Source organism: Tamandua tetradactyla, chromosome 1 (assembly GCF_023851605.1).
Source record: "Tamandua tetradactyla isolate mTamTet1 chromosome 1, mTamTet1.pri, whole genome shotgun sequence".
NCBI classification, from domain to species: Eukaryota; Metazoa; Chordata; class Mammalia; order Pilosa; family Myrmecophagidae; genus Tamandua; species Tamandua tetradactyla.
Window position 1 is genome coordinate 3,433,329 of NC_135327.1, and position 24,525 is coordinate 3,457,853.

The window sequence follows — 24,525 nt, forward strand, 5'->3', positions numbered from 1 at the left end:
CTCCCCCTTGGAGTGTCTATTGCTCCAATTATCATGTTCTATAACAAAGGTAAGAGTTCAGGGTATGGCTTCAGGTAGAATCTTGCATTCCCAGTAGTGCAACCTTGGAAAGTCAAATTCTTTCCAAGCCTGTTTGTCTACAAAATGGGGATAAAAACAGTACCTACCTCAGGTGGGCATCGGTGGTTCAGTGGCAGAGTTCTCTCTCGCCTGCCATGCCGGAAACTGGGTTTGGTTCCCAGTGCCTGCCCATGTAAAGAAGAAAAAAAAAACTACCTACCTCACAGAAGTAAAGTGAATTAAATAAGACAGTTTATACATTCCACATGTATGTGGTAGGGCAAGCTAGAAGATGGAGACAGAGTTTGCCGCAGGGTGAAGAGATATAGAAATGCCATCTCTTCCCCCAAAATACTCTTCAATTTGGTTTATTCTTTTTGTTTGTGTTCCTTTTATTCCTTGGTTTATTCTTAATTACGAAAACTAATCAGTAGAAAGGGAACCTTGGAGGATCAATGGGGATGCTTAGGAAATACCTACAACAAACCACCTCCCAACTATTTTTTTAAATATACAAATGATGCAGACTTCTTTAAGTTTTTTTTAATAATTATTTTATTTTTTTAAATACCAAAATTAACACCAAACAAACAAAAACATTCCTATCTTCTTTGAGTTTTTAAGCAACTTTTTACAAAGGGAAAAAAGACACGAAGCCACGATCACTTCCCACAGGAAAGGGATTTAAGGGCTGCCCCACAAACTTTTTCAGGTCTCCGTGGCTACTTCCTCCTCTTATACCTATTAAGAAAATCAACAGAATTAAAACTAATCCCCAAGATCAGAAAAAGGAGAAGCTCCATATCCATGAAAGGTTTCTTCTCCAATCCCAAATAGTCATAACTGCTGACACTCCACAACTGCAAACATTACCTGGATTTAGATTTAAAGTTTCCTCCTCGTCTCTGGCCCAACTTTTTCCTTTCTTCAAAGGAGGGGCTGCGGGTGACAGATGAGATGCTGAAATGGGCAAGCTACTGGACAAACGGATGATGTCTGATGTCTGACCCCCACCACAGCCCAACTTCCACACGAAGCAGCAGTACATTACAGGGATGCATAATTTTTAGGAGCTGGAGTTCTAAGCCTGAGTATGTTTCCACCTGGGTATGCAGAAGTCAGGGCTCAGCTTTAAAACAAGGTTAAAAAAGGCCTGCCCTTATTCTCTTATATATAATAAAACTACTTGGGAAGCTTAGTTCCTCCCTACTCCAACCCTGGACCAAGGGATAGGGAGTATAGATAACAAATTACCAAAAGTAAGCCAGAATTCTTTATGTTGGGATCCTATGGGACTGACCTGAGATATGAGAGTAATTATCACTCCCCTAAAGGAAAGCTCTAGTTCTGAACCTATCTTACCTTGGGATCCACTGGTGGATTTGGAGGGAGAAGGGAGATAGGAGCCCTTGAAATTATGTATTATAAAGCTCTATGTGTATGAAAATTGGGGGTAGAAAAGGAGGGAGAACATTCATACTTTTCATCAAAATACCAAAGGGTATGATGACTTAAAACCCTACCCAGCTCGATACTGTTTCAGGGCCTTCTTGCTAGTGTTGGTAAGTTCCTCATCAAATACAGATTTCTTCATCTGCTTTTGCTTCTTGGCTATACAGAAAGAGAATGGATTAGATACGTTCTTCTTTGGCCCAAGCTCCTAAATCTCCTTAAGTTCAGGGTAATGGTTTCTAGCTTAGTGGATGGTCTGGCCTGATGATTTATTGATATAAAGGTAAGACAATATCCCAGTAGAAAAGAGCTGAGAATCAGAAGTACCGGTGTGAAAAAAGTCCTTCAAAGGATGACTCCAAGTGTCCAAAAGTGAAATGAACCTCTTAAATCTGAAATGGGCTGACAACTATCTTCTTTCTTCTGCCTTGCCCAGGTCCTCCATGGAGCAGCGTTAAAGGACACTTAGGCACTGGAGTCAAAAGGCCTAGTTTTCCCCATGAACCAGGGGGTCACTCCACCATTTGGAGTCAACAAAAAGACAGCAATACACACTGGTGTATACTCATTCCTCAAAAAATGTGGGCCATGTTCATCATCTTTCAAATCCTCTCCATACCCCAAGCACAAGTTTCAGGGAAGACCTTCTCACAGGCTCCTACAAGTTCCCCATCTGCCTTACCAGGGCCCCTCGCTGGCTCCTCCTCAGGCATTGCTCGGGCCCGCTTAGCCCTGCGATTCCTCTTGGCCAGCCGTTCGGCAAACATCTGTGCCTTGAGAATTTCGAACTGGGACCTTTCCTCCGCCTGGAGAACAGAGAGGTGTGAGTGTGCACCAGGCCAGGCAGCCCTGACCCACCCCACCGGGTGAAGCCAAACTCCCAAGGGGAGGCTGCTGACGGTCATCTCCTCCTTCTTCTTGGCATCCTTCATAAACTTCTTCCTCTTCTTCTTTCCCCTTAAGGCCAAATCAAACTCCTGCAGAGCCTTGGCAACTGGGATGAGCAGAGAGCATAAGACTTTAGGGATTGCTGTATATCTTTCTTAAAACTTACAGTAACAACTGTACATAGTTTTAAATTAGTAGATAAAAGCTCACGATGAAAGATGCAATCACTTCTTCCTCTGGTAGTTACCCCTACCTCACTAAGTAATAAACAGCACGCTTCCTAAAAATTCTTCTCAAAAAGTCCACCTGGGACATTCATTATCAACCTCCCATTATGAAAGACGAGGGTTTAATTCACTTCTGTTGTCCTACACCTCCCCACCAATGCAATTAAAACTCATTGTTAACACAGAAACTTTACATACCCTGTCCTTTCTTGTCCCATCAAATAAAGACAATATTTCTTAACTTGCTAGTACCTTTATGGAGGGCAATTTCACAATACCTAATAAAATTTACAAATGCACATACCTTTTGATTAGCAAGTGTGCAAGCCAATATACTCACTTAATTGGGAAGGGGCAATTCATAAGATTATTCACTACATCACTGTTTATGCCAGCAAAAAACTGGAAACAACCTCAACTGTCTCTAACCAGGAGACTAGTTACGTAAATAATGGTCCACCCCTGTGACGGAGAACCACGCAGCCAATGGCACAAAAGATGGCTATGCATGCGCTGACGGAATGATCTCCAAGCTAGGAAGCTCAGTGAAAAAAGCACGGTGTAGACCAATGTGAACTGGTTTGTGTATTAAAAGGGGGGTGAAGTTATATATTAAACATCTCCGAACTCACTTTTCTCCTTCTTCCTCTCCTCTTTGGTCTGGAACCAGCTCCTTTCAGGCTCTTGGTTTGGTGCCTCCTTCCCCTTCTCCAGGAGCCGCTTGGCTGTGCTGATCTGTGGGGGCAGCAAACGGAGGCTAGAAGGCCCGCTGCCTGCTACGACGACACTGACCTCTGACAGCACACACTACGGCAACTGCAGGGAGCCACTGTCTGCCAAGGCTTGGAGCTCTGGAGACAGGTTTGCCACATAAAAAGCTACAGAAGGACAGAACGGGCAGGGGCTGACCCACTGCTCCCTGACGCAGCCTGAGAGACCTCTCCTCACAGCTTCACCTGGGCTTCTGACTGCTGCAGTTCTTTTTCCTCAGCCTCCAGCTGCAATACTGCATACACATCTTTCTCCATTTTCTCAATCTTGTCCCGGAATCTGAGGATGACATCTCAAGGAAAGATAACAGAAAAGACTTAAAAACAAGGGAGAATACCATAAAGCGACAATAAAAAAGATAATGCACTTATTACATATTTACATAGGAAATTGTTCTCTTTGCATTGATTTCTTTGCTTAACACCCCCTAAAAATTTCCTGTTGCTCTTGGAATAAATTCCAAACTCCCCAAGATGGCCCCTGACACCCCGACCTAGCTCCCCACGCTTTGAGGCCTCCCTTTCTCTTACACACCGAGCTTATTCCCACCTGAGGGTCTTTGCCCTCTTTGCCTGACACACTGCGGACCCCAGAATTCTCATGACCACCTCAGTCTTATCACCCAGAGCTCAGCTCCAAGGCCTTCTGTCCATATACACACGTGATGGAATGCTGTCCATCAGCCCTGAAAGGGAAGGAAGTCCTGACATGTGCAACAACATGGATGGACCCTGAAGACCTCACATTGAGTGAAATAATCAAACACAAAAGAGCAAATCCAAGGATCGAAGGCCCTGGCCTGCCCACCCAGCCGCTGCACTCAGGGGTGGCTGCTCACCTTGGGGAAGGATCCGGGCCTTCACGGGGGCCTTGGCAGACTTGACAATCTCCTTCAGCATCTTCCGCTCTTCCTCCCCCACCAGAGAGACCGAGCGCCCAGACCTGCCCGCACGGGCTGTCCGCCCCACGCGGTGGACATAATGCTTGACGGTGTTGGGCATCGTGAAGTTGATCACCTGCAGGTTCCGATCACAGCATCAGTCTCACGGGGAGCAGGACAGGCAGGGGTGTGGGAACAAGGCGGCAAAAGTCTCACCCGGAAGCCTCAAGAGATAGACAGGGCTTGCTCACCGTTTTGACCCCCTCGATGTCAAGTCCACGGGCTGCCACATCCGTGGCCACTAGGATGTCAATCTGTTCGTCCTTAAAACGCCTACAAACAGTTACAGGCAGAGGATCGTCCAGATGCCCGAGCCCAGGGTGCTGTGCAGGGGGCCCAAGCCAACGGGGCCCAGAACAAAGTTGCCACAAGACCGTACAGAGTCCAGCAGCAGAGCACAGACCATCAGGTGGGACGGACCCGAGATGTCAGCCCAGCCACCATGTATGCTTGCGCTTAAACAGCCCATAAAGCAAAGCAAACGAACTGTGTATGCAACCGTAGGCAGCCGTTCTCACACGTATCGAAGTCTGGGCACTGCTGGCCTAGGCTATGGGAAGGAGCACATGGAACGTCTCAGCGTTCTCAACAGCCTTTCATTTAAAACACAGCTTTCAGCATCCTGATGTTGATTGGAGAGAATGGGACAGGGGAGAGTCTAAGGGGTTCCCATGTGCCATTCCCAGTGGGTTTCCTCCACTCTGTGAGAATTACCCAAGAAATCACAGGGCCTGGCAAAGTAAGTGCTCGAGAAAGGGCTACTGGCTTTGACTCTAAGCCCTTTAGAGTCTACATCCACTGCTCTGGAAAAGCTCTAGAGAACAGGCCACATGTTGTGTCTTTCCAGGCCGGAATTCCCTGCCGTGGCCCCACTCAAGTCCTGGGGCATGCGTATTAGTCTCCACACGCTATCAACTCAGAGCTGTGGATGCATATTAGACCCTCCCAGTGGTGAGAGCAGACTTTAAAGTGGGGAACTGGGGCATCTGTGTCCCCTGCGACTGCTCCAGCATCAGCCTCTGGTCACACTTCTAACTCTATCAGAGGAGGAGGGGCCCCTGAACCTCCAAGGGGTGTGGGTGGGTGCCCCAGCCCTGCCACCCACTCACCGGAGGGCCTCCAGCCGCTGCGTCTGGGACAGGTTGCCGTGCAGCTCGCCCACCTGCAGCCCCAAGAGCCCCAGGAGGATGTGCAGGCGGTGGGCCTGCTTCTTGGTCTGGGTGAAGAGCATCACGTGGTCAGGGAAGGTCCTCGTCAGGAGAGCTGGCAGGGAGGGCACAGTGAGCGGCAGCTGCCCCAAACACACCCCCTCCTCAAGGGCAGCGCTGTGCCTGCCCACGGGCAGAGGCAGAGAGGCCAGCTCTCAGGCTGATAACCACTGTGCGGGTGAGTGAAGGGAGGACAGGAGGAGACGTGAGGGTCGACCTCTCTGACGAGGGGACACTGGACTGACACCTGAATGACAAGGGCAAGCCACCCACAAGACAGGGGTGAAGGTTCCAGGAAGAGGAAATAGCAGATGTAAAGGCTCTGCAGCAGGCACCCGCTTGCTGGGTGCTGAGAAAGACAAAGAAGGTGAGTGGGCTCAGAGCGCGAGCAGAGCCTCCAGGGCTGCAGAGGCAGCTGGGGCTGGTGTCCCAGAGGCAGTGGGTAGTCTGGACTTTCATCTAAGAGCAACGGGCAGTCAGGAGGGTTTTAAACAGGGAAGCAACAGGAGCACACGTCTGTTTGGAAACGATGGTTCTATATCATCTGCGGTGCAGAGAATGGACAAGGCCAATTAGGAGTTACTGTGTGATCTGGGCCACAGGTGCTCCTGGCCTGGATGGAAGGTCCACTCGTGGCTGGGTGTTCAACAGGACATAAAAGTCACTGAAGGGTGGGAGGGAGGGAGGTGGTAAGAGGGAGGCACAACAAGGGGAGATGCAGAGGGAAGAATAGTGGTGCCGCCGGGGCTGGGGTGGAGAAGGCACCGGACAAAAGCCGAGTCAGTACAGTCACCCTGGCCCTGGCACTGGGCACCCCACCCGCCCTGAGCCCATCCAGGGGCCTCACCAGCCACGATGGCTTCCCGGTCCCCCTCGCGATTGGGCCGGATGCGGATGAACTCCTGTCGCAGGAAGGGCGCCACGTCCGTGTTACTGTTCACAAATATCCGCACGGGGCTCTTCAAGGAGACGGAGGCCAAGTCCTTCACCTGCCAGGCACAGAGCCAGTATGCTTACCTCCCCGCACAATGGGGTGGGGGCACTTGGGGCTGGCCCCTGCCCCCACCCTCAGGGCCCCTGCCCCCCTCGGCCAAGCCCCAGGCCCACCTCCTCCGTCATGGTGGCAGAGAAGAGCATGGTCTGGCGGTGGCGGGAACACATGCGGATGATCTCCTTCATCTGCTCTTCAAAGTACTCGTCCAGCATCCTGGCCAGGGGAGAGAAGAGCACAGTGGGCCGGGCTCCCCTCGGCCGCGGCTGGGGACAGCGGTCAGGCAGGCCCTGCTCGGGCCGTCGCCACTGGCTGGGCTGTGGGCGTAACATAATCAACCTTTGCCCCTGCCACCAAAGTGCACCAAGCGCCCCCTCGTTGCATGTGCTCTTTCCTTCCTCCTGACCTGGCGGCCCCTCCCCGCAGGGCCCCTGCTCAACCCGAAACGCCCCAGAGCCGCCGCCATCTGTAAGCATCCCAGTCCTCCCGGCCGCAGTGTGCTTCGTGTTCACCAACATTCACATCTGGTCTGCCTGATCGCACCAGGCCACCCAGCCCTGCTGGCGATGCCACCACGGCTTGCCCCCGAAGAGGCTGCTGCCGCTTCCTCTGCTGTGACCCTCGACCTTCTCCTCCGCCCGCTAATCGGCAGTGGGTGGGGCGGCCCTTCTCCCTCCTTGCTAGCACAACTCCACTCCCACCCCGGCATCCAAGGGAGCCACGCCTGCCCCAGCTGCTGTGATACGTTCCTGGGTCCTGTGACATGAGCCCCTTGGCTTGGAGCATAACCACATATTCCAGCCTGCACTTGACTTTCTCCCGTCACAAACCCGGCCTCAGCTCTGGTCCCCTTCAACGGAAAGGAGTATTCAGAAGCTGGGATGTGGTGTTAGGGGCTTCATGACACTGAGGAATTACTGCTTTGAAGGCCCTTCGCAGCTCTCAAGGGGCAGGGCTGGAGCTGAAACGCACCCATACCCACAAACGGACCCGCGGTGCGCCTCAAATCAGATCACAGCAACACTTCCCACTCAGCACCAGCACCTCGGCTTTCTCTCTCACCTGCCCTGTCCCACGGCTGTGCCACCTTCTCCCCCTGGCAGAAGCCCGGTTCCCAACATTATTAAATATTTATGCTTAAACTCACAAAATAAATTCAGAATTACCATGCCAACATTTCTACCAACAATAAACCTTCTAAGTAAAGTTCAAGATTTATTTTTGTCCTTAAATATATCCCACGAAAAAATACGGCAGAGAACTGTGTTAAAAGAATTCTTGAGTTCATTGTTTTTTGTTTATATCAGTTTTGGTTTAATTTTGAGTATCTAAAGACAGAGGAGAAAGACTGGGACTGTAGAACCTGGTGATGCCTAGAATGGACAGTGCTGGTGAGTGATTCTACAAATATAAGAATGTTTCTGCATAAGGGAGAACAAATGAGTGTCAACACTGTGAGATACTGAAAACGGGATGGTGGGGGCTGGAAATACAATCAATGCAAACTAGTTCCACAGTTAACAGTAACACTGTAATACGTTTCCACTGACTAACAAAGGCATTATGCCAAAGTTAAATGCCAGTAAGTGGGGGAAATAGGGGAGGGGTATGCGATTCTCTGGAGAAGAAAAGGAAATGTGCTCATATAGACTGTGGCATAGCTATGTGATTATATGGGGAACCACTGATGTTTTCACTTAGGTTGGACTATACGATCTGTGAATAAAACTCTAAAAATGGAAAAACAAAACTCTGCTCTCTCCTCTTGCCAATCAGCCACAGCTAAGGTCCAGGGTGTGGTCTCTGGGACGCCGGGGCCCCAGGGCCCCAGGGCCTAGCATTCAAAGCTACCTGTCAGCCTCGTCCAGGACGAGCACCTCGATGCTGCCCAGGTGGAAGGAGGGGCAGTTGTGTAGGTGGTCGATGAGCCGGCCCGGGGTGGCGATGAGGATGTCAGGGGCGGCCCGCAGAGCTGCTTCCTGAGACTTCACGTCAAGGCCGCCTGCAAGGAGAAGCGCCCATGGGCGCCCATGGCAGCCATTTACCAGGTGTGCTGAGCACCTGCTGCCCACCAGGCCTTGTGCCAGGTGCTGCGGCAACAGCGGAGACCAAGCTGGACAAGTCTCTGGTCCTGCGACTTTACAACATACTGGGAGAGACGGACTATCTCACGACAACTGGGCTGAGTCCGAAAATCAGAAAAGATGACACAAAAGGACTTCAGAAGAGACTCACTGGGGACTGACAAAGGCAGCTGTGAAAACTGATGATGCACTTGTGCACGGGCACAAAAATCACCTTCAGCTTCCAATGGCATAAAGATAAAAGAAGGAGGTCACATCACACTTATCAAATGACTTCATTAGAAAAATTATGCCCCCCCAAATCAATACTTGATTCCTTATTCATACTCTAAGGATCAGAACCTAAGTTTGGTTTGCATTCTAGGAAACAAAACAAAACAAAATCAACATTTCACTAATTTTGAAGTTTCATTTTTCAATGTTAGCTGACCCCCCTGTCCCCATCATCTACTACGACAGGTCATCCCAGTTTCCGCATGGATTCATCCGGTCAGTAGGATCCCTTCCTGGCCGCCCTCGGGGGAAACTCACCCACAGCCAGGCAGGTGGTGATGCTGCAGAACTGGGCGAGCTGCTTGGTAACGGCGTGTACCTGGATGCCCAGTTCCCGGGTGGGGACCAGCACCAGCACGCGGGTGACCGGGGCCTGGCGCGGCTTGTAGATGAGACGCTCCAGCACAGGCAGGGCAAACGCAGCGGTTTTACCTGCACGGGAGGGGCAGCAAGCAAGCACTGAGATGCATCCTTCAAAGTTTAGGTTTTCACATCATCTCTAACGTGCTGACACCATACACTGATTTTTAACTTTCCTTTCTAAAAAAAACCTTAAGCGTATTTTCCTATTTAAAAAAATAGACTCTTTATATTTTTACATCATTTTAAATGGTTATGTAGTAACACATGACTATTTCTACTGAGTAATTAAAGGAACCCTATGGGGGGGCACTTAGGTGGTTTCCCATTAGCCCACCAGGGAGCAATGAACATGCCTTCTACAGACCCTGACCCCCGAGAAGGGCCTCTCCCAACAGGAGCAGGAGCCTGTGGTCAAAGAGACAGGCTTAAACAAGGATTAAGCAAGGATGACCCCCCGCACACACCCCTTGATACCTGCTACCAGCCCAGACCAACTAGCATGTACCACCCACTTTTTTAAAATAAACCCTTTACAAAACAGAGCAAGCACTGCCATCCAGTAAACAATACTGCAGCTACGCAAATTTCCTGGTTCCGACACTGACACTGCTATGTGGTATGTCACCACCGGGGAAACTGGGGGTCAAGGGACTCGCACTCATTTTTACAACTTACTGGGGCACTCATTTCAAAATAAAAAGCTTAGGAATAAATAAAAATAAACACACCCTTTATCCTCAGAATTGTACAATTACACCATTTTTGCATTAAGAATATTAATTTGTTATATGCAAACACTCAAAACAGAGCTCATGATGGCAGGGGTATATACCAATGTAAATATTCATCAAGCTGTACACTCAAGATTCGAGGACTTCACTGTGTATGAATTATACTGTATCCAAAAGTAATTGTAACCGAGCAATCAGGATTTCAGGTATGATTTTTATATAAATATTCTTTTTTGCTTTCTGGCGTATCGGAGTAGACAGGGAAATACCTGAAATCTCAATGTAACCCACCGCCCTGATCTCTGATAACGGTTGCACAGTCCTTATCTTCTGCCCCGTGCCTGTAAAAACCTGGGACTGACCTTCATCTGTACCCAGTCATCCAGTTTTCCACTCTAGAGCCCTGTGACCACTGAAGACAGCCCCGAACGTTTGCTAATGAAGGGGGCGGGTCCACCCAGAACTGACCCGCCCCAAACCAAACTGATCTGGCTGACCGAGACCAGATCTAACCGCAGTGAGCCCACCCGACAGGGGCAGGGGCTTCGCCTCTAACCCCCAAGTCTCCTAGACCTCGTGCCCCTTTTCTTCATGCAGTCTGTGACTGATAACCAGATCCCCTCTGACGACATCATCGGGGCCACTGCGCTCATCATCCTACAGCTGCCCACCGTTTCTCTAATAAAACTCCCCGAATTACTGCAGTCTGGGGAGATTTTGGGCCACTAGGCCACCTGCTCTCCTACTACGCGCCTAGTAATAAACTCCCCCTCTCTGAGACCCCGGGGTGTCGGGGATTGGTTATTGAGCCCATAGGGCGAAAAAATCCACAGCTTTAGTCCAGTAACACAATAAAATTTAACAAAAATGAAGTATGCTACAACATACATACAAAGTTACGTTATGATGCTGGGCTCTGTACTGATAGAATAAAATAACCCAAGACTTCTTGGTTAAGTAAAAAAAGTCCCCGGCAGAACACAAGAGAGTCCCTTACCTTTTGTATAAAAAGAGGAAGACTGCTGTTTATTTGCATCTGAACTGAAATGTATATGAATTACATTTGCATTTGAAAAAACTCTGGAGGAAGAAATTAACAGCAGTAGAGGGGTGGATGGAGAGTGGGCAGATGGGGCAAGTTGAACCCTAAGCCTTCCTAAAACACCTCATTTCTGAGGGGTGTATATTTATTATCTATCAAAAAACAGAAGTTCTAAAAAATCAAAGAGCCAAATTATTAATCTCTAATACCATAATCCCTAAAATGCTGTTTTTGTCACTTCCTCAAAACAGGGACATAAGCCAGACCTTCTCGACCTCTGAAACGCCCTACTTACATCTGGCTTTTTCTTTAGAATAAATTATTTTAAATACGATAATAACACTTGAGTTAAGCTATGTATTACCAAACCGCCTCCAAAATGCCTGACAGCGAGGTGAGGCAATTCTTTCTCTTTCATAAAAATGCAAAGAGGGGCGAGGGGGGTCCTGCCACGCCCAGCCATGATGCCCGTCACCTGTGTGGGAGGCGGGGCTGAGGGCAGCCACACCCACCCCTCCTGTCCGTCACCCACGCAGAGGCGGGGCTAAGGCCCAGCGCCCGCCCAGCCCATTGGGCGTCCCAGCTGGCCTAACTGTCCTGGCCCTTCGGCTGCGGCTCCGTAGGGCAGGACTGGACTCTCCAATCTGTCTCTCTCCCCACCTCCCTGAGGCGGCCGGAGGGGGCTACGCCAGGGGCCTTGGGCTGGGGCAAAGAAGGAGCTTCTGGCTGCCCATGGCCCCCACCCCCGCCACTGGGCCCTGCAGTCCAGGCTGTGCTAGGTGCCCTGCTGGTCTCTCACCGAAGAGAGGTCCACTTTTTCTCCCCAGGTCCCACCAGTCTAAGCAGCAGGGACCCCAACCAGCCTGGGGGCAGAAACACACCTTATGTCCTCCAAAATGCTGCCACAAAGACAAAAGGGACACCTTCAAAATCTTCAAAAGCCATTAAAACCCAATCTGTAATGACAGTGACTTAATGTACAAATTTAAAATTGCTTTTGCATGAGGAAGAAAAAAGGAATGTCAATACTGCAGGGTGTGAAAATAGAAGGTAATTCATATTTTGAAACTTTAACTTATGTGTGAGGTTAAAGCAAAAAATATTTGGTACAAAGTTTGTATTTTGACTAGTGCATTTCCTAATATAACTTATGTGGACAGCTCAAGTGAACACCATAAGTACATGGAACCTTGAGTAGGGCATGAGATTTTGTAGGTTTGTCCAGAGTGATGCCCTGATAAATCCCAGAGTGATCTGAACAGTGAATAAAAAAGTATTTGCAAATTCCCTTGTGGGAATGGAGAGAAAGGGGGAAAATTCAACTTCCCCAAGTGGAGAATTCTTGATATTCTCACAAGCAGTGAAACAACCAAAACAATAGGCTGAGCCCCCAATCTTGGGGTTTGTTCATATGAAAATTTAACCCCACAAAGGATAGGCTAAGCCTACTTAAAATTAGGCCTAAGAATTACTCTCAAGAGAACCTCTTTTGTGGCTCAGATGTGGCCTCTCTCTCTCAGCCAACACGACAAGAAAACTCACCGCCCTCCCCCGTCTACATGGGACATGACTCCCAGGGGTGTGGACATTCCTGGCAATGTGGGACAGAAATCCTAGAATGAGCTGGGACTCAGCATCAAGGGATTGAGAAAACCTTCTCGACCAAAAGGGGGAAGAGAGAAATGAGACAAAGTGTCAATGGCTGAGAGATTCCAGAGTGGAGAGGTTATCCTGGAGGTTATTCTTAAGCAGTATATAGATATCACCTTTTTAGTTAGGGTATACTGGAGAAGCTGGAGGGAAGTGCCTGAAACTGCAGAGCTGTGTTCCAGTAGCCATGTTTCTTGAAGATGACTGTATAATGATATAGCTTTCGCAATGTGACTGTGAGATTGTGAAAACCTTGCATCTCATGCTTCTTTTATCTATGGTATGGACAGACGAGTAAAACGTGGATTAAAAATAAATAATGGGGGGAACAAATGTTAAAATAAATTTAGTAGATTAAAATGCTAGTAATCAATGAAAGGAAGGGGTAAGGGGTATGGTATGTATGAATTTTTTTGTTTCTTTTTATTTCTTTTTCTGAATTGATGCAAATGTTCTAAGAAATGATCATGATGATGAATATACAACTATGTGATGATACTGTGAATCACTGATTATATATGTAGAATGGAATGATCATACGGTAAGAATGTTTGTGTTTGTATATTGGTATGTTTAATAAATAAAATAAATTTAAAAAAACAAACAAAAAACCCAATCTGAATTTTTGTAAATGGTTTAAATGGTTAAAAAAAAAAACAAACAAAAAAAGCATATTTAGGAAACCGGCCTTTTGACGAATGGACACAGCATTCTGCTCACTCAGCCCAGCAGCCTTCTTCTGCTCCCTCGTGTCCCTGGCCTTTTACCTGTCCCGGTCGCTGCACAGGCACAGATATCCTTCCCCAACAGACCCACAGGTATACAGGCCTTCTGGATGGGAGTGGGCTGCTTGAAGCCCATGGCTGTGATGGCCTGCAGGGAAAAGAAGGGAGGGCAGGCAAGGCTTGGCACAGGATGAAGAGTGCAGGCTTCCAAACGAGCGGTAACTATACCCATCTCTGCTGGGCACTCACGCCAGGACCACAGACGGAGGGCCTACCAGGTACCAGGCACTGCTGCGGGCACTGAGGGTATCAGTAAAGAAAGGAAGTAAAAGCCCTGCCCTCATGAATTTCATAATCTGGTAGAAAGAAAGAGACCAAAAAACAAATACAGCAGTGCAGGGGCAGTTCTGTGCTAGAATTCTCGCTTGCCATGTGGGAGACCGGGGTTCAATTCCAGGCTCATACACTCCAAATACACACACACACACACACACACACACACACACACACACACACACACACACACACAATGGGGGAGGCAATGCATGTCATAGGGAAATAAATGCCACAGAGAAAACTTCAGCAATTAGAGGGGAGGGGGAGGTAGAAGGGAATGAGGGCAATTAAAGGAGGGCTGTTGTGAATTACTGATTATATATGTAGAATGGAATGATCACACATTGGGAATGTTTGTGTTTCTTTACTGTAATTTATTTTTTAATTAAAAAAAAAAAGGAGGGCTGCCAGGGAAGGTCTCCTCCGGCAATAGGGGTAAATGCCTGGAGGGGAGGGGGCACACCAGGTAGGCAGAGGACAGGGCAAGTGCAAAGGCTAAGAAGACAGGGACGGGAGGACAGTGTGGCCCAAGCAGAATGGGTGTGCGGAGGTGTCACTGGAGAGGGGAAGGGCCTCGGATGCTGCCTTTCATCCCGAGTGAACAGACAGTGGAGTGTCTGGAGAAGAGGGTGGGGCTGTAAGGCGGTTAGGAGGGTTCTCCCGCAGCTGTGTGGAAAATGAGTTTCAGGAGGCAAGGAAGGAAGCAGGAGCCCGTAAGGGGCTATGACAATAATCCCACGCCTACCAAAAGGAGCTGCTACCTTCAAAAGAGGACGAGAGAGGTTCATGTCCTGGAATGAGAGCTTTTCATCATACTGAGATGCATCTTCAAAAAATCCTCCTGCTTCCTACACCAGAAAAACACAAAAGACAGAGGGTGAGAAGGTAGTAGGATGGGTCCCAGAAAACCAAGTGACTCACAGTCCTCTTGGGTTACACACTGTTTACCACACACACACTCACCTGTCCTTTCTTCTTGCTCCGTGCCTTTATTCTGAGTGTATCTACGGAGAAAAACATGACGACAATCACGGCTCCCACTTCATAAGCAGTGACAACGCACTGCTGGACACTGACCCAGGGCTTTATACAGATTAATTCACAACCACCTGAGGAGGAACTGTTGTCATTAGCTTCATCCCTCTGGAGGAGGTAAAGTAACTGCCTCAGGTCAAACAGGAGGCAAACCCAGCAAGTCTGGTCCAGAGACCAGGCTCACAGCCACGTTAGCAGGAAATGTTTATCAAACATCCGCTAAGTGTCTGGACCCATCTAAGCTGGGATGTGGGGAAACCCTCACCCAAGATCATTTTGAGAGCTAGAGGGGTGCAGCAGCTGTGTGGGGCTGGAGACCGAGCAACACTACACTCTGCCTGCAAAGTACAACAATCCAAACAAAACCCTAAGAGAAAGGAGAACCTAAAAGAAAGGGGCTCAAGATGGCAGGGAGGGCACCCCGAACAGGATCCGGGTGGAAGAGCGTGGGGGCCTTTCTACCCCTGTGCCCCGCTGCGGAGGCCCCCGCTGGAGCACCCACCTGCTTTGGTGAGGACATCCTCCTCGCCCGATGAGAAGTTGCTCTCAGATTCTTCCTCTGCATCCTTCCCTCCCAGGCCTTCCTGCTGTTCCGGGTCGCAGCCCTCCTCCACTTCTTTCTCCTCCTCCAACTTCCCAGACTTGGCTTCTTTATCCTGGAAAAAAAAAATAGTCAAGCCAGGACAACTACACAGAGTCTAGGAAGAGCGACAGTGTGCTGTCCTGCCTTCTCCGAGTGCAGCGCGGAGTCGCAGGGGTCACCCACAGCAAACCCGCAGGTCGGAAGCCCTCCCGGCCTAGTCCTGCCCCTGTCCCAACCCCACCCGGACCCCAGCACCCCCTGAACCCACCCCAGCCCCAGCCTAACCACCCCAACCCCACTGGATGGTGTGAAGAGCCGAGCTCAGGGCTGAACAACAAAAAGAAGTAGCTGCTTTTCTTCTCACCTCCATTTTCCTCTTCTTTCGAACTTTCTCAATCTTCTCATCTAATGTCGTAGCTGCCCTCTGCAAATAAAAATAAAAACTTGGAAAAGAAATGTGTGGGAAAGGAACAAAGCAAGGCTTCTCTGAAGATCAGGTCTCAAGTGCTAATATAGAAACGTTCATTTCTATATTGTCCATGGGAAAAAAATTATTAAATAAATTGTCTACTTGTGAAAAAAAGTTTAAATTACCAGGACGGAGCAAAAAATGTCCTCATTTTGGAAGGTGTTTACTATTTAGCATCACATAATTACAAGAGATGCCATACTATATCTGAATGCTACTAGGAAAACGCTTCCCCTTGCTGATCAAACATAAATTCGCCTATAAATTAACAAATTGAAATCCAAGCAAAACCAGGTACCACTGCTAAAATTTTAGAAAGGGTAAGAAAACGGCAGGTCCCAGATGCTCAGAGCACCTGAACTGCCACAGCACTCAGCACCACCGCGACGACCTACAGGCTTGTCCATTTCCCGCCCTGCTGGAGTGAGATCCCCAAGACAGTGCTGAGTCACACGGGACCCAGGTACCAGGAACTGGCAGCAAATATATTTATTAAATGAATCTAGGATGGATTTTCATTAAAACCTGAACAGGGGAACAAACAGTTCATAATTAATTTCGGAGTTTTATTATGCTCTGAAAAAACCACTAAAAAGGAAAAAATAATCACAAAATGTCCTCTCAAGGTGACCGTGCAAAGTACACGGGTACTCACCTACCACGCGGGAGACCTGGGTTCGATTCCCAGCCCATATACACAGACCCCACCGTACCCCAGCACCCCCCCCAAAAAATGACCCTGAAAAGGCAATGTTGGCTTATTTCAAAACAGGGGCCACCAGAGTCTGGATTAAACTGCCCTGAGCAGGCAATATTTCACTCTGAAGCACTTGCAATGCAAAATAACTTTGATGTACCTTTCAGAAGATGGAAAGAAATACCCAGATCTCGGCAAACAAGCAGGTGACGATGATGACATCTGTGGACAGCTAGGGCTGTGCTACAAGAGTCACAGTGATGTCACCTGAGGTCACCTGGTGAGGTGGTGGGAAGTGGTGGGCATGACAACGCTGGGGCAAGGCAGAGGGGGGTCTAGCTGTTAGACACCCCTACCCAGGCTGCTGCTAGAGTGTTCTTTGTCATGAATGCATTTAATAAAGCTTTCTTACTATTTCAAATGAGGATCGAACACCTAAAACGGAGACCATTTAACACAGCTATGTTTGTTTGTCAAGTCAAGCAATTTATGTCATATTTGGTGTTCCTAAAATGTTGGACCACAGTAATCAAGTTTCCTCTAATACCTCTTTTTTCACATTTTAATGTCTATAAAATTAAGAAAAGGTCTTAATATATATATACATGTACTGAAAGACAGTGTGAGTTCACCATCCCCTTCTCCAGGAAAAGCTGTCATAGGCACTATCTAATGAAAGAAATATGATCATTTCAGTACTTCCAAATGTCATCTGAAGATCAATGAATGTGTTTATAGCTAAAGTCTGCAATTAAACCCATTTTGTATCATTTCATTCTTAGCTTGGTTTTAATCAGCTGTGGATTATTTGTGACCATCTCTCCCCACCTGTCCAAAGGCATCACTCATTTCCAAACGGAAAAAGGTTGAGGTCAGGGTTTGACTGAGAAACCCATTGTTGAACCTGAACAGCTCCAGGTCTGCCTAGCACTGCCCAACCTCACCTTTTTCTTGAGCTGGCTCAAGACGTCGGCCATGGCCCAGGTGCCATCGTACAGCCCCTCCTTCTCAGTGAAAACAAAGTCGGGGTTGAAATCAGCACTGCGGTTCTTCTGCAAGGCTTTCTGTCTTCTGCCCAGAATGATGGGGCCCTGGGAGGAGGAAGAGACAGGGCGGCTGTCAAGAAATGGGGCTGACATGAAACACTAGGGAAGGAGGAAGGCAAGGAGGATGCCTGCAAATGAGGAGAAATGGAACTTTCCATTCCAAAAGTATTGGGAAGTGGGGGAGTGAAATAATTAAAAGAACAAACACAGTCCTAAAAAGACAAAAAAAAAAAAAGGATTAATTTTTTAAAATCCAGGATAAATAAAATGCACCCCAAAAAAGATGGCAGAAATAAATCCAAATAGTTATCAAGAATAACAATAAATAGATAGGGATAAAACTCATGATAGATTACCAGGCTGGAGTTTTTCAAAATCTAGCTATTTATACAAGATACACCTAAAACTGTTACCAGGCTGGAGTTTTTCAAAATCTAGCTATTTATACAAGATACACCTAAAACTGTTGTAAGTAAAAAAGATGGAAAAGATAAAGAGACACCAGGCAATTTTAAGCAAAAGATAGCTGGTACAGCTAGATCAGTAGTACACACAGTACACTTTACAGTAAAAAAGCAGTGTTAGGATAAAAGAGTTACTAGAGGATCAGGGTAAAAATTCACTACGAAAATCTAACAATAACAGAGGCTCAACGTGAGACAATTACCTGCCTCAGCAGCTAACAGATCACATGGAAAAACAAATGAGAATGCTTCAGAAGATCTGAACATAATTTATAAGCTTCATTCCAATGAACAGACAGCGAGAACGCTGCACTTGCCAAGCAGAGAGCCCATTTTCTTCCAAGACACAGGGGAACAGCCGCCAAAACTTATCAGAGTCAGCTTCTATGCAAGTCTCTGATAAAATCTCAAAGAATCAATCTCACCAGACTCTGTTCCCTGACTACAATTCAGTGAAGTTAGAATTCAAAAACAGGAAGATAACTTTAAAATCCAGACAAACGGAGACTGAAAAGGAAAGAGGGCTGACTAAACTGGGACTTCAGGAGGACAGGAAGTCCGAAAAACCCGAGAACTAGAAAGTGCCATTCCGACAGAAGAGCTTACTCTGACCCGGGATCAAAAACCTCATAGGAACTCTGTTCTGTGCATTTCATTCTTATTAATGACCAGACCCCATTTCTCGGGTACCTAGTTTAACTACTAGTATTTTATAGCACTTTGTACTTGATAAAGTGCTTGAAAAACATCCTTGGCTGGCAGAGAGTATCAGTTTGAGTTGGTTTCAGACCTGAATAAACTGGGAAAGAGAGCGGGCAAGCAACTGGGGGTGGAGGAAGAAGGCACGTGAGAAAGCTGAGGGCCTGGTTTTGTCACTATTATCTTTGCTTCAGATCCTCAGATCCTTTTTTATAACAGTTTTCCATTCAAGAAATAGGTTTTGAGACCTAATATCCATGGGGCCTTCTATCAGGCACTGAGGATGAAAGAGGAATCCAGACAAAATCCCCACTCTCAGTCTCAAGCTGCAAACTGAGTGGGTTCATTAACAGTCATCATTTCTCGAGAACAATGACTGATTATAGTCTCCTCAGTCAAATATCACTAAAGTATACATTATGTATACCACATGCACATATATGTAACCTAAGTCTCATAATAACCCTATAAGGTGTACCGCTATTTCCACTTTAGAGAGGGGAAAGTAAGACACAGACAAGGTGGGCATCGTGCCAACATCCTCAACTCAATAAATGGTGAAATTCAAACCCAGAGACTTAGGTACTCCTTAGGAACCCGCTATTCTAAAGTGCTTCTTGACAGACAGATAAGTAAGCAGGAAACTTCAACATTGTGTAGAGGTACAACCTGGGTGACCTAGCCATTTGGAGTGGGGGACTTAAGTATGACACTTAAGTCAAATAGATGACTAGAGCTTCTAGACAAAACAAAGAGAAGAATATTCCAAAGCGGAGGGAAAGGCTCAGGGCAGAAAAAGACCAAAGAACATGCAGGCTTCTGAGAAATGAAGTAGCTGATTCTGCAGCGTGGATGATGGAGATGAGACTGAAGAGCGAGGAAAGAATCAGATCGTGAAGGACCCTGAACAACCATAACAGGCTTTGACATTAGAGGGTTTTAAGCAAGGAATGGCTCTACCGTGACTGTATTATGAAAAGATCACACCGGCTGCTAAGTGGAGAATGCAGAAGAAAGGGGTAGGAGAGAAGATATGGAGACCAATTATGTTGGAACTGCATGCTTCCGGGCACAAGGTGGCAGTGCCCTGGACTAGTGTGGAAGTGTTGTGGCAGAGAAAGGAGAGATGCTTTAGAGATTCAGGAGCCAGCTTGCAGAACACTGGAAGGAAGGAAGGAGAAGCTGTCAAGGTAAGGGAGACCAGGAGTTTTGCTCTGGAGGAAGAGAATTTGCAGAAATCATGGGTCATCTAAGTGAGGTGTCAAGTATACAGAAAAGGCTGTCCAGAGAGAGAACATCTGGGCATCTGTGAGGGGCAAGCGCCCTTTTCATGAACCTGATGTCTTTTGGCTGCCTTACTGCTTACTGTCTGCAACCCCCGACCCCAGCACGAGCGTCAGGAGATGCACCCTTGCGCATCTTGTTCACTGTGTTCCCAATGCCTGGCGCTAGGGTAGTACAGACAGTTTATTTGATGAACGAATGGATGTATGACTGGCCACGGATCCCCAGCCCAGGGGCCAGGTCTACCTTTCTCTCTAGCTCTCGATTACAACCGACCAACTGAGGAAGAGCTTGGGGTCCCAGCCAGACCCTTCCCGAGGCGCATGCAGCCGGGCGCGGGGACGCCGCAGCGTGGGGGGCGGGAACACGTGGCCTAGGGACGCTGGCGGACGACGAGGAGCCGCCCCGCCGCCCCCGCCGCGCCGTACCTCCGCATCCTCGGCCTCCGAGTCGGACTCGGACTCCACGGCCACCTCCTCATCCTCGCCTATGGTCCCGACCAGACCCAGCTCCTCAAGCATGTTGCCGCCGCGGCCACTTCCGGGAGCCCGCCTTCGAAGCGCAACCTCCTCGTCGCTACAGCGCATGCGCTACGCACACTTCCGCGTCCGGAGGAAGACCCGGCTGCGCCCGCCCCCCGCTCGGTTAGGAGGCGGCATCCGGGGCGGGGCTTCGCGTGACGCGCAGAGGGGCGGGGCTCTGTCCCGGTAAGCAAATTCCATTGTCCTGGTACTGTGTACGCCGTGGAAACCTAAAGAGTGAGGGGCAAGGCGGGGATCTAAAGAGGTGCCCGGATAAACCCTCTGTATTGTATATTTTATACACAAAAAGATTTGTGGAAGAAAAGACACTAACGGGATAGCATTGATTGTAGATGGTAGAGTTATAAATGATTTTTATTTTCTTAAAATTTTCCACACATTTATTTTTGTAATAAAAACATTTTAATTAAACAAAAAATAAGAATAGCTAACACTTATGTAACACTATGTGCCAGGCACTAATCTAAACACTTTCTTTTCACGTGTGTTAACGAATTTAATCCTCACGGCAACTCTGGGCGGAAGACACCGTCACTGTGGCCATTTGATAGATGAAGAGACCGAGGCGCAGAGAGGTCCCCAGGCCACGGAGCCGGGACTATGACCCAGACAGTGGCTCCAGCGTCCTTAGGAAGGGAAGTCTCCGAGCTTTCCAAGAACTCTTCCTCCCACCTGTGCTGGTGGAAATCTTACTCTTAAACCCAGCTTGTGATGACTTCCTCTGGACAGCTCTTCCCTAAACGGCCCCACTGCCTACTCTCCTCCTTCAGAGTTCTTTGCTCCTCCTTCGAAACGCTTCCTGCCTTCAACAGCCTGGACCACAAAGGTAAGGTCAGGTGCTTTTCGATGGTGATTGGTGCGGCAGCACAGAGCCTCATGAATGAAGAATTCCTAACACTTCCTTGGGTGTGTTTCTCTAAACCAATGTTTATTTACCTACAGATCCCTAACGAAAGTCTATCCCCTCCCCTGAAAAAGTCGCAATCACAACCTCTTCATACAGAGGCCTCACGGGCCCCCTGAAGTACAACCACTCATCCCAAGATGAAAAGCACTTATTCCAGACGAGGGCCAGCAGAGGCCCCATCTGATTCGCCTTCTGTCACTGCTCTGGCTCCACACCCGTTTCTCCCCTTTGGGCATCTGCAAAAACCTCCCCGCTGGCGAAAACCCACATCATCTTGCCTTGGTGCCCTGCTTAAACACTTGAATTAACTGCTTGCAGGCTGCTGCCATGTGGATGGGGATCTCACTGTATTTGTAGATCAATCTAGGCAGTATTAACATTTTAGCAATAGTAAACACGGGATCTCTTTCCATTCTCATAGCAATGTTTTGTAGTTTTCATTGTACAAGTCTTTCACCTTCTTTGTTAAATTTATTCCTAGGTATTCTTTTCTATTAGATGTTATTGAAAATGGAATATTTATTTCCTTTTCAGATTGTTCGTTACTGGATTACTGGTGTAATCCAGACACGCCCCCACCTAATCCAGTTTAACCACCACTCTTGATTAAACCACATCTCCAGGGAGATGATCTAATTACAGTTTTGAACATAACAGTACTGAATAGGGATTAGAAGAAACGGCTGCCTTTACAAAATGGGATTAGGATTAAAACATGGATTTTCTAAGGTACATACATCCTTGCAAACCAGCAAAGAGACCCTGCGTTGAACCCCATGGCTATGGGGCTTCGCAATTTCTCACCCTCAGAAACCGTGAGATAATAAATATTTATTTTAAGCACTAAGTTTTTTTTGTTTGTTTTTTTCTTTTTGTATGGGCAGGCACCGGGAATCGAACCCAAGTCTCCAGCATGGCAGGCGAGAACTCTGCCACTGAGCCACCGTGGCCCTAACCACTGAGTTTTGGGGTAATTTTTTATGTAGAAATAAATGGCCTATAGACTTGGCTAACAATTTTTCTTTTGGATGCATGGTCTGGGAATTGAACCCAGGTCTCCCGCATGGAAGGCAAGCATTCTACCACTGAACAACCCTTGTACCTGAACAACTTTTTATATTAAATTCTTTCCATTAAAATAACAGTATAGTTGCTGTCTCCTGACTGAAATGTATTGATATATAAACCGAAAATAAACAAATATTCAGAGAAGAGCACACAATTTTATGCGCGTCAAAGTGCCATTTCTAATGCTGAAGAACTTGTAAATGCCCTGCTCTATAACAATGAAATAATTCACTAAATTGTAGTACATTCCTATTGTGGAAACCAATGTGGCCATTTAAAAAGATGTAGCTATATTTGCGTGGACATGGAATAATATCTCAGATGGCTTCCTTAGAAAGTGGATGCCAAAACATCATGTGTGGCATGATTCCATTTTTAGTATGAAACATAAGTTATTGAGAAAATAATTGATATTTTTGTGCTTTCTGCTGCTGTTGGAGTCACCAACTTGAAGAAGGAGAAGCTGTGAATGTTAGGCCCATTAAGGAGGGTTAAATTGGAGAGACCCAGAGTAGAAAGCAATGGACATATCTGGCATCAAAGACGTGAGAGGGGAGGGAGGAATTTGAATTCCCTAATATAGGAAAGGGAGGAAACTAGTGTTTTGAGTTGAAAAGAGACGACTGGACTAATCCCAGAGAGTTGTTTATTGGTCAGTATTTGTATCTGCAAACAGATAAGTAGACATCGATTCTTGAGGTAGAGACTTCTCAAACATTGAAAGGATGTCCAAAGATGTTGGGCAGCCAAAAAGAGTAACAAGCATGTACTATAGCTGAGGGTGGCAGATAGAGGGTGGTTAGTTTCAGGTTAGTAAGGCCAGCATCCCTCACTCCTGCAACACCCTTTGACAGGGGTTCTTGCGTGACCAAGCTTTGCAGAGAGAAGAGGATGCTGAGAACAGAGCCATCTACCTTTGAATGGATCCCTGGGACTCGGTCTCTGAGCTTATCCTCAGTGGCCATGGGCTGAGGACCACAGGGCCTCCTCCAATTTTCTTGGATTATTAGAACCTGAGCTTTTCCACATGGTTCCAGGGATAGGGAAGATACTTCCTCCCCAAACTTGTTGGCATTGGATTTACACCAAACCTGATGAATGAGAACTGAATAAAATAAATTCTAAGTTGATTTCTCTCCGATTCAGTGCCTTCACAAAATCATCAGGAACCCAGGCTCGGCTCCTTCCATCCTCTTGCCCCAGGTCATCAACCCATGACTTCCACCATGCTGTCCAAGACGGCTGCTGGAGCTTTGGCCATCAGTCCCCACCACAGCCAACGTGAAGGAGAAGACACAAGGGGAAAGGGCATGTGCTCTCCTCTGAATCAATGTCTAGAAGTCATACATAAGGCTTCTGTTTCCATCCCTCCGGCCAGAATTGAGGCTTGTGGCCACACCTAACTGCAGAAGAAGCTGAGAAATGTAGGTTTTCTTTGAAGCAGCAATATACCCAGCAAAAAATCTAGGATTTTTTCCTGTGTAGGATAGTGATAGGAAGTTTCTGTCACAGTCAAGAGGTACATACACCAAAATGTTAACTGTATTTATTCCTGGGAGGTGAAATTACAGACAATTTTTAGTTGCTTCTTTATAGTTTTCATGATCACTGATTTTTTTTTTATACACTGACCATATGCTTATAATCAGAAAACAACATTGTCACTCTTTCCAATTCAAGGGGGAAAACAAAATATGAATAAAAGATGTAGTAAGGTGATGTACTAAGAGCCAAGGCAATTAAGTATACACACATACATATCTGCTCTCAGGAGGGTTTCGTCCAATGTCCCTAAGGAAATAAAAGTTCCCTGGATAGGCCACTCCCTTTATCAACCACCTACAGATATAATTTTGTCCTCCCCGGCCTTACCGCCATGATGTTTGTACTTGTCACGGCACTAGGGGTGTTTTGCATTGGCTCATGTGGACTTGCCTCCATCCTGCCAGCACTAGGCTGTGTGCCACGGGGCCTGGGCACCCCCTGCCCT

General features: G+C 47.4%; 1 protein-coding gene and 1 long non-coding RNA gene across 2 annotated transcripts; one reads left to right on the forward strand and one right to left on the reverse strand.

The window, feature by feature from the left end:
* Positions 1 to 597: 597 nt before the first annotated feature.
* DDX27 (DEAD-box helicase 27) lies at positions 598 to 20,613 on the reverse strand. Its single transcript, XM_077167160.1, has 21 exons — positions 20,447 to 20,613; positions 17,470 to 17,616; positions 15,724 to 15,783; positions 15,279 to 15,432; positions 14,705 to 14,745; positions 14,503 to 14,589; positions 13,448 to 13,553; positions 9,153 to 9,326; positions 8,389 to 8,539; positions 6,654 to 6,753; positions 6,394 to 6,535; positions 5,448 to 5,601; positions 4,530 to 4,611; positions 4,237 to 4,414; positions 3,584 to 3,690; positions 3,260 to 3,362; positions 2,412 to 2,506; positions 2,195 to 2,318; positions 1,584 to 1,671; positions 934 to 999; positions 598 to 801 (listed from the first exon to the last, which is right to left on the reverse strand). The coding sequence occupies exons 1-21, from the start codon at positions 20,603 to 20,605 to the stop codon at positions 783 to 785; spliced, it is 2,337 nt and encodes a 778-aa protein (XP_077023275.1). The 5' UTR covers positions 20,606 to 20,613; the 3' UTR covers positions 598 to 782.
* Positions 20,614 to 20,653: 40 nt separating this feature from the next.
* LOC143688831 (uncharacterized) lies at positions 20,654 to 21,942 on the forward strand. The gene is made up of 3 exons (XR_013178337.1): positions 20,654 to 20,725; positions 21,086 to 21,386; positions 21,503 to 21,942. It is a non-coding gene; the product is annotated as an uncharacterized LOC143688831 (long non-coding RNA).
* The last annotated feature ends 2,583 nt before the right edge of the window (positions 21,943 to 24,525 follow it).